Source organism: Petromyzon marinus, chromosome 9 (genome assembly GCF_048934315.1).
Source record: "Petromyzon marinus isolate PM22_M1 ecotype Great Lakes invasive population chromosome 9, UKy_Petmar_22M1.pri1.0, whole genome shotgun sequence".
NCBI lineage: Eukaryota > Metazoa > Chordata > Hyperoartia > Petromyzontiformes > Petromyzontidae > Petromyzon > Petromyzon marinus.
In genome coordinates, this window is record NC_133675.1 from 11,733,157 (window position 1) to 11,743,464 (window position 10,308).

The 10,308-nt window shown below is 47.9% G+C and overlaps 1 protein-coding gene across 1 annotated transcript; it reads left to right on the forward strand.

Annotated features, from left to right (window-relative positions):
- Positions 1–82: 82 nt before the first annotated feature.
- Positions 83–8,948, forward strand: LOC116940522 (uncharacterized). Its single transcript, XM_032950449.2, has 8 exons — positions 83–735; positions 1,371–1,607; positions 2,902–4,091; positions 4,486–4,532; positions 4,664–4,737; positions 5,040–5,122; positions 5,464–5,625; positions 7,164–8,948. The coding sequence occupies exons 1-8, from the start codon at positions 731–733 to the stop codon at positions 8,417–8,419; spliced, it is 3,054 nt and encodes a 1,017-aa protein (XP_032806340.1). The 5' UTR covers positions 83–730; the 3' UTR covers positions 8,420–8,948.
- The last annotated feature ends 1,360 nt before the right edge of the window (positions 8,949–10,308 follow it).

The window sequence follows — 10,308 nt, forward strand, 5'->3', positions numbered from 1 at the left end:
ATTTCCTAAAACGTCGCCTATCATATACGTGTCGTGTCAAGGCCACACAGTTATTGACGAATGTGTCCCGAGTTTTGTCAATTGATGGCCTTTTTTTCTTACGGATTGACGTGGCGACAGCGCCCCCTTGTGGCGCGTCTGGGTGCGAACGAAAGGAAAATGAATGAATGACCGGGGGCGTCTGTGGGCGAACAAGCTCTTCCGAGTCAGGGTTGATTGCGGCGCATAAGTCGCGGTGACCTCGGGGGAAGTTTACTGCCACTCGCGTCCGCAACGGAAAACGTTGCAAGCGACATCACCACCACCAGTACGACCAGTTCTTAGCAGCAACGCAGGCCACGATAGCAGCACAACACAAAATCAGCCACAGAAACACAAGCGCTAACATCAGCAGCTGAATAAGCAATCGCAGCAGCAGCATCATCATCATCCTGATAACTCTGAGCTGACCAGCAGTAGCGGCACAACCAGCAACAATAACCATCAGTTGTAGCCGCAGCAACATCATCATCATATCCTTCAGCTCACCACAAACGGCAACAACAGCAGCAGGAGCAATCGTACCATTCACTTGAAACGGAAAACCAAGGCAAAAGTCATAATCATCATCATCACAACCAGCAGCATCATCATCACAACCAGGAGCAGCAGCAGCAGCGGCAGCGTCAGCGTCACATCCCTGACTTGACCATCCCGACAGAAGGCGCCCTGGCTCGGGTTCCAAGTCGCCATGAGGTATCGAGCAGCAGCAACAACAGCAGCACGAGTGTCCATGTGCATGGGGGAAGGTGGGGTGATGGTGGTAAAGAGGACGGGGAATGCTGCTCGCGTTCTCTCTACCGGACTGTCTGCTGCCCCTATCGATTCGTGCCCAGCGGCTTGCGCCGAGCCTGTTTGGCGTTGCAATTTGCACGACCCAAGGACGCGGTTCCCACCCGGGCACGTTGTGCTGAGTCGGCGGTGCCCCCCCCCCACTCCGTGACTTCACATTGGGGGGGGGGGCTGGGGGGGCTGGGGGGTCCCGCCATGGTAACGTTGCGCTTCGCACCGTTCACTTTGCATCGTCCAATGCAGACGAGCGCCACCCAGAGGCTTCCCAAGGTGGGGTGGGTGGGATTGGGGAGGCTGCCCGTCCAGAAATGTCAGGATTTTGTGAATAACAAAACCTTCAATGTAACTCCTCTGGTAAATGTAAAAAATTAAAAAGTACCGTGGGTGTGGTTAGGCTGGTTGGTAGAAACGTGACAATTGCTCCTCCACACCTCCCTCACCTCTCCTTGGCTCGTGGACACTGATGCCAACCCACAATTAAAGACGCCGCGTGTCGATTAACGAAAGTGCCTTTCTGCCCTCTCCGCTCTGTCCCAAAGGCGCCCGTCTCGCCGCTGGGACGAGACCGCGTCGGGCGCAGGCTCGGCCCACCCCGCTGCGCCGCACGCGGGGGCCACGGCACCTCGGCCCCCTGCCTGGGAGCACGGCTCCTACCTGCTGCAGCAACTGCACGACCAGCGCATCCAGGGCCTGCTGTGCGACTGCACGCTCATGGTCAGGGGAGTCTGCTTCAAGGCGCACAAGAACGTCCTCGCCGCCTTCAGCGGCCACTTCAGGTTTGGTGGACGTTCGTTTGTGGATGGTCTTTTAACCGGTATTGTTGTGTAATTGGCATGGGTCAATTGACACTTTTGGCCCACTGGGGAATGATATCTCCTTGCAGCGGTCTCTCTACGTCGTCTCTCTTGTCTGTCGCTGCGAATTTCCGCCGAGATGTCTTCCGTCCGGCCCAGCGTTTTGATGTTTCACATCCAGTTAGATTGTGGTCTCCTTTTCCCGAACGTCATCTCGTGAAATGTGGCCCCCAGTCCAATCCCCACTCACTTAGCAGCCCGCCTCTTCGGCCCCTCTGGCCAGTGGGCCCCGTTGCAGTTGCACCGCTTGCACACTCAGTAGCTACACCACTGGCTGGCATTGCTGTGACCCTGGGCTCAAACCTACGTTTGTATGTATGTTGAACTTCTTTCGCACCGTACGTAGCCATCCGTGCTCATCGTAGATGCGGGGGACGGGACAACAAAATCCAAATTTCAGCCGCCCGTGATTGAATTGGGTTCTCAAGTGCAGCGAACCGCCTTGATCACCAATTAGACAGCAAAAAACATCATTGCATTGGGTCTGTCGCTTCATTTGACATATTCTACCGTCATTTCGTTTGCCATGACGCACGCTCGATATTTCATGTCAAATAATAAGTGTGCCTCGTGTTGTTAAAAAGGCATATTGAATAGACTTCCGAAGGACAGTAGTTCTGTGATGTCATCTTCTCGAGATGTTCACTGACACAACGTAATACACTACTTGATGCCGGTGTTCCAAGTTAATATTCCTCAATCTTCATTTGAAGCTTTCGTGACTGCAGGAATCCATACTCTTTGGTTCTTTCGGTAAGGTCACGTAGGTATAAAATAAAAAAAATCAAGCCCGAAACGTCGTGATTTATTTTATTTTAACCTACGTGACTTTACCAAAAGAACCAAAGAGTATGAATATTCCTCATCACACGGCACGGTAGCAATATGACTTTTGGAATAAAATTGAGAGAAAAAAGCTTAAAAAATTAAGACTTTAGATGAGTTCATCAGAGTTTAGTATCAATTAAAGGTCACAAATCAATGCAGCTGTGCTTGTAACGCATTTCATAACACCTCGTGCATACACTTGTCATAATGTTATTCCAGTATTTTTACAAGGGATGTATCTAAATGTATTGGATTTTCTATTACAATTACTCTGAAAGCAACATGTAATGCCTTTGGCTGGAAACAGTGCTTGCCCATTGCTCGGTTGAGTAGGGAGTCGGTTTGACCTTGTATTGAACACTGTTTCCCCTTTTAATTTGGTGACCAGGAACCTGTTTCAGAACTCCAGCAGCCAACGGAGAGACGTGTTCCACATACAGATAGACAGCGTTGGTGGTATTGGCCAAATCCTTGACTTCATGTACACCTCACACCTGGAGCTATCGCAGGAGAATGCTCACACCATGCTGGAGCTGGCCACAAACCTACAGGTGCAGAACATTGTCAATGTATGTTCCAGCTTTCTGGAGTCTCAGAAAAACACAGAGCAAGACTGCACAGCGAAGCAGAGCAGTGGCACTTTACATACCTCAGAATCACAGTCAGATGATTCGATTACTGAAAAAAGTCACCTTGCAAATCAGACTGCATCTGGCCACAGCCATGTTTTTTCGAAGAATAAAAAGGCCCAGAAGTTCCCCTTGCTAGCTCGCTGTGCAGGAAATGATGAGCAGGAATCTGTGCAACCTAACGTGAGCGAGGCGACATTGGTTCAGAGGAATGGTGGGGGGTGTTCTGGAGCAGTTTTGTCAGATGGAGGAGTAGCATTGAGCTCGAAACAACAGGGGCGTCAGCGCAGAGTTGTTCATCCAAAAAAGCGTGAGCTGCTCGAAGCCAGAGAAGCTTCTGACTCTCCACCAGCACAACCACCATCACCACCCAAGACTGTGCCCACTCATACGCTTAGAAAGATCAAGGAGATGACGACGAACAGTAATGGGACAGAGGTCAATGGAGGAAGGCACAACTGTTTGCTAGAGGACAAGTCAAATGATGCAGAGGCGGCACCAGCAAGTGAGCAAAGCAAATTGAAGAGAATGAGGCCTCCGAAGAAGACATCATTGAGCTATGCAAATGCAACATCAGCATCGCATGAACAAACTGTCCAGTCAGATTCTGCGCAGAATATCGAGAAGTCTTCAGCTGAGAATATAATTAATCTTCCATTGGCAGCAGCGACACACAAGACAAATGTGCCACGCTCTCAGTCTGCTTTAGAGAAGACAGATAATTATGATAAACAGACTGTTCTCAACTCAGTTGTATCTGTAGTTCCAAGTGTCCAAAAATCGCACGACATGGCTTCAGAGAAAGCCCCAGTGGAACAGCACGAACTGTCGCTCGTTGGCAAACCCTCCTTGGAGCCGCACGCCACAGGGAGGCAGTATTTCTGCGAGGACTGCGGAAAAGCGTTTCCTCACCCCAGCAATCTGGAGACTCACAAGCGCTCTCACACAGGTGGAATAAATATAGTTGCTTATCGCTAACTTGTTATTCTTAATACCAACGTGTGCCATTGTGCAAAGATAACAGATAGGGTCCATGAGTAGAGGTTAATTAAAGTAATAATGTAAAAACTAAAATTTTGGAATTGATTATCTGAAACTTGGTAAAATAGAAATGATCAGGTTAAGACAATTTTGTCGTAACGTTTTGATTATTGTTTTAACGTTCTGACTTGCCCCTACTTGACATCTGTGAAAAAGAGCTTTATAGCTCATCGGATTCCCCCAGTATAATACATATTCTGATTCTGAAGAAAATGACATTTTTTATGAAGATTAAAAAAATCCATACAGATAATTAATAGTTCCAAACTACTCACATGTGCTCATTGTAACTTGTTTTACAGGCGAGAAGCCATACGTCTGCCGACACTGTGGCAGAAAGTTCTCACAGGTGGGGTAAGATGAGACGAAACGACATGTAAGAAATGTACCCATATTTGTTGAATGGCTTTTATCGTTTGCTCAACGGGCGCTCGCTCACTTGGTTGTCTTATTGCCGGCCCGCTTGTGAGCATTTTCCAGGGTGGGAATCTGAAGTTACATGTGCGGCGTCACACAGGCGAGAAGCCCTTCATGTGCGATGTCTGTGGCAAGAGGTGCGTGACTCGGCACTGCTCACGACTTAACTTAAAACAAATATTTAATAGGGCTTTAATGAAGGAAGCATTGACTTTTCCAAAAATACATTTAATCGCTCAAAATTAAATAAAAAAATATCCCATGAAAACCAATTAATTTAAAAAGCTGTTGTTTGATAAAGGGGGCACTTGCATTTATTGTAGAGAAGGTTACTTTTCGTTTAACATCTAATGCATGAGAGGTGTGTAATTAATAGCAATTGGTGGTGGTGTTTCTTGCTGGGGCTGCGTGTGGTGAACGAGCTTGCTCTTTGCTACAGATTTCATGCATCCAGTGAGGCTCAACGGCACAGCGTCACTCACACGCAAGAGAAGCCCCATGTCTGTGACATCTGTGGAAAAGGTATGATTGTAGGCCTATAGCATGCTGCTTATTTACTTTCCCTTATGCTTGGCATTTTTTGTGCGCACGTGATTACTTTGCTTGCTGTGTTTACAACTCCATACTTTGCCGATTGTTCTCAGACGCTTTCAATATCACTACTGCTCGACAGTGTTTGGTTTCCATAATGTAGTTGTTGGGGAGTATGATGGACACGTGTATATATAGGCACCAGACGGCTGGAGTGATTGGTAAAATAAAAATAAAAAGTGTTTTTGTGAACGTTGCCTTTACTCGCTAAATTGTACATTTACGTACACAACTGATCCAAAATGTGACCCTTCACAACAATTTTCTGGCAGGCTTCAGCATCTTCAACAACCTGAAGGAGCACAGGCAGGTGCACGCCAGCGACCGCCCCTTCCGATGTGACGTGTGCGGAATGTGCTTCCGAGTGCCACGCTGCCTGACCCGGCACCGGGCACGCCATGCCGGGCAGAAGCCTCACAGCTGCGAGGTTTGCGGTGGGTTTTGCGCAACCCGTTCATTTACGTGGAGCGGCGGCTTTGAATGCCCATCCATTTACTGGGAGTCCTCCACGTCAAACTAAAATAAAGATTTTTTTTACTTTGCCAAGTAAGCCCCTCTCTTTCAGACGTGACCTGGCCACAAATGACAGCTCGACAAAGTGGCTTATCGCATGGAAATTTATAGCAGACAAATACTCTAAATGCATGTTTCTAAATGCGGAGGGAAAAACTTGAGGGCCCAGAGAAAAATCCACGAGACCACAGGGATAACATAAAAAAAACTCCAAATATACAGGAGTCAGGGTTGAGAGCGAACCCACAACCTCCTGTATACCAGGCGAGGTATTTAACATCTCACCACAGTCGCCTTTTGATAAGGAGCACAGTGAAGTATGGATACATTGCAACTTGTGTCCCTCAGCACACACTGAATTCCTTCTTGGAATACACTTACTTTAATGGGTGTATATTAAGCTGCAAAATTTAATCAAATTGTGATCTATGCTCAGCATTCATTAATGTTGGCTGAAATAATTAATGTGACCTCATAATTCTATCAAAATTGCATTCAGACTTAAGCCGTGCTGTACAACCCTACACAATCCTGTCTATTGCACGGCCCTCTACTCATTAAAGTGACATGGTAGGAAAAGTACAGGAACTTCATTACTGCAGTTCATCCCAACGTCAAAATTACATCTCTATTTAATTGGAACTTATATACATGGTTTTAAAATAAGCCTTATGTAATTATGAAAGCCTTTTAATCCTCCTGACATTCACGTTATAAACCTACTTATATATAATTGAGCAGAAATGTATAGCATGTGTAATTGGTAATGGCATAAGAGAGTATACTATATAGAATATTTTAATTACATAGTCATATACAATGACAAAGATCCCCTGTATAGCCTTCATGGTCTGTTGGGGCAAGTGCTTATTATAGAGCACCTATGAAGGCCAACGTGGGACACCACGCCCGGCCGCCTCCCTTTCCCCACTGCTGATGTTTACACACTGCACCTGGTACTAATTTAATGCTGAGTCGACCTAGGGGATGCCCAGGACAGGTCAAGATATTTGTCAATGATAATGGCCTCAAGCGGGAATAGAACTCTGTTTGCTGGGTTCATTACGCCATGTGCTAACCACTGCACCACCACTCCCCATATTCATATAATACCCTCAAGGACGGACGTTTTGTTTTATTTCCCCTTCCACTTAGGATGCGGAGGGGCATATTTTAAAGCCATTGAGCGTGATTTAATCCGACAGAAACCTATACAATTTTCTGACGTGAACGTTTGTGGCATGTAATGACTAAACCCAACAATTGTCTCTGCTCAACCAAACAAACGTTAATCTTGGCACACTTCTCTATGTTGTGTCCTGCATCACGTTATCGTGGTCAACTTAGTGGGCAGGCCTGGATTGGCCATTGCAGTTGCCCAATAGAAAATGTCCCAACAGAGTTTAAATGATCACAGGCCACTGCAATTTAAAGTTGACCCCGTCGCCTGTGTCTCCAGACAAGAGCTTTTCGGGTGTCGGCGACCTCAAGCGGCACATGCGGATACACACGGGCGAGCGGCCGTACGCATGCGACGTGTGCAGCAAGCGCTTCACACGCTCCGCCATCCTGCGCCGGCACCGTGCGATCCACCAGCGCGACCCGGACGCTGCCAGCGCCGCCCCGTGCCCCCCCATCGCCGAGTCACGTGACACCGGGGTCTCGTTCGCCGAGCTCTTTAAGCGCCCGGCGCCGGCAGGGGAATCTGCCGGGCCGAGCGCGGCAGCCCCACAGCGGGACCCAGGAGAGCAGCAGAGCTTTCCTAGGACCGACTTCATGCTGGCGAACTCGTCCTTGTCCGACAAGCTGACAGCGGAGACCCCGAACGTCATACCCACACGCACGGTTGAGCACTTCGGTCAGCAGCACAGTCGCGTGGCGGCATTGACAGATTACGCGACGCACCAGGCACAGCGTGAGCACCACGTGAAGCCAGTGGAAGCGACCTACGTGCATTCGATGCAAGGCGATCAGCGGCAACAGCTGCAGCTGCCTGCTCCGTCATCCAGTGGCTGCCCCGTTCCACTCGTTCTGCAAGTTGAGGTGTCTACTCCTGCCAGGCCCCACGCTGATATGCATGCGCAGCCTTCTAGTGGTCTGCACTCTCAGATTTCCATGCAATTACAGGCCTGCCCCAGGATGCCCACGAGCACGCTGCACCATCACCAATCGGCCGTGACTTTAACGAGCTCAAGCCCCCAAGTGGCCGCCCCCTTGACTGCGATACATCAGCAGTTTTCCACAAATCCCTCTGGTGGTGCCACCTGCTCCGGTTCCAATGGAATGTCTGCCCAGATTCCACATGGTCACATGATGCCAGTCGCGATCCAGTCGACGGTCACTGAAGCACAGAGTCAGCCGAGCCATCTGACTTCAGCCGTGGGCCCCACCATGATACAAGACAGCCTGCTTCTCATGTCTCATAACTCGCAGGAACACTCTGGGACCATGCCGCATGTCGGCAGAGGGATTGCTCCACACTTGCAATCAAACCCCCGGGAGGTGATGCGGGGTGGTGTGCAGGATGAGGACGGTGCGAGCGAAAGGCAACAGCTGCACGCGGAAGTTGGGCGGAGTTTGGAACTCATCAGCAGCCTGGCTTTACTGGAACCAGGATACCGTGGCCATGAGCTTTATCCAGCACCTGCGACTGAGCAGCCACTCTGGGGGCATAGTTCCAAACAACAACCCCATGAAAGGGGCAGCACTCATTGAGGAGTTGTATTAAAAAAAAGTATCTACTTACAATGCGCAATCAATAGTTTACTTATTTTCCTATGTTATTGTAATGTATATTTTTCTTCCTTGAAGGAATGGTGCTAAATTGAGAAAGCTGTTCACTGATAGAAAACTAATGGAAATGGCGATGGTGAATCATATTTGGACCTGTTTGTCACAGGCGTTCAGATGGACATACTTTATTCACCCCAAAAAATGCATTTCTGTATTTTAGCAGATTTTTAAGTGTTCCCAGGGGTATGATTTTCAATTACTTTTTTGGAAATGGCACTGAATATCATAATACAATATAAGAAGTTTGTGAGACTTGTATATCGTTGGGGTTTTAAAGATAGCAGTGACTTAAATATTCCATTGCTGGCTGATCATCTGATGCCACCGAGACCAAGGTTAAAGAGCCATTTGGAAGAGGGTTTTATGCATATAATTGTGTCACTGTACTTTCACATTTTGCAATGTTTCCCTTAACACAGCTTAAAAGTGCAAAATAAATATGTAATAAATATGTTCATGTCTGGGTGGCTCAGGGGTCGAGTGCTGAACTGGCGCTGCTGAAATCCTGGCTTCGAATCTGGGCTGTCACCTGTGATTAAACTGCTTCTCAAGTGCAGTGTGCTGATGGTCTCAGCTCGGTAACAATGACTGCACAATAAACCATCATGTCCAACGTAAGAATTATTGATTACATATTTTTTTATAGGCTTTGGCAGCACCCAAAGCCATAAATATTGGGTATTACCTCCAGATGCCACCAAACATCTGTACAGAGAATATTATTTCCTGAAAGGCTCATCCCTAGGCCACCACCATCTCCACCTACACTTACTAAAAAGGGGCTTTTTAGACCTTCACTTTATAAAGTCAGATGACAGGGACAATAATCCAGTCTTTCAGCTTGTGTAACTCCTAGTGCTGTGTTAGCAGCTGCACTGAGTATATGGTCAACTAGGCTATTGGAGACCACTCCCACCATAACTATCTTACCGTATCCAATAATGCCCTATCACAGAGCCTCATCTTCCACGGGAATGTGCAGCGAAAACCTAGCCCAAGAGCACAAATACAAAAATGAACATTTCTCTACAGCCTCGCAGCACCTTCATACATTACTATTAGATGTCCTCTACCAAAGCCAGACTAAAGGTGGAGGGAATGGTGCATCTACTGCACCACGGCACAGAACACTGCCCTCTCAATGCTGCTTCAGCAGACAAGGATATTGGAACTATAGTATCAAAGGTGTGTGGCACAGATTGCAACTCGTCTATAGAGGTCCTCAAAGAGGGATGTAAACAGCCCCTGGAAGCCACAGCTCATGGAGTACACTACAACCCACTGAGGCAGACAACTCGTAATAAAATACAGGCCATTCACCATGTAGTCATACGGGCATCTGAGACCTCTTTTTTTTCCTCTGCAATTGGGGGCCGAACAAAACATGCAACTGAACTCGATGCAGATACCATTTTAGCGGCCTGGCAGGATCCAAACAATGCCAACGCCTCTGCCTGTCTGACTTGAAAGGCAGGGGACAAAAAGAGGAGAGGTGAACCCGGTTGCACGCTGTCAATCGCTGTGGTCACTTCGGACAAAAAACCTCAGAGAAATTGTCAATGTCATCTTATCGCAGGCTAACACCAGGTAAGGCAGGAAGCTCAAACAAATTTCGAATTGTATCAACCCTTCCGGCCAACTTAACGGCCACGAGAAACAAAAAAAACCAGACAAACTTATTCTCTCAATCTCCTGGCGGTGAACCAAAGTGTTGATGCCTGGTGTGAAAGTCTACCCCCATGACAGTAGGTTGCTTCACTTGGGAAAACAAGGGGGGGGGGGGGCTCCAACCTTCAGAGTTTAAAGGTCAG

What these genes read in the sequence shown, in the direction of transcription:
- LOC116940522 (XM_032950449.2), top strand. An exon ending in TGCGATGTCTGTGGCAAGAG is followed by an intron (nt 4,738 to 5,039) that starts GTGCGTGACTCG and finishes TCTTTGCTACAG; the next exon opens with ATTTCATGCATCCAGTGAGG. An exon ending in TCACAGCTGCGAGGTTTGCG is followed by an intron (nt 5,626 to 7,163) that starts GTGGGTTTTGCG and finishes CTGTGTCTCCAG; the next exon opens with ACAAGAGCTTTTCGGGTGTC.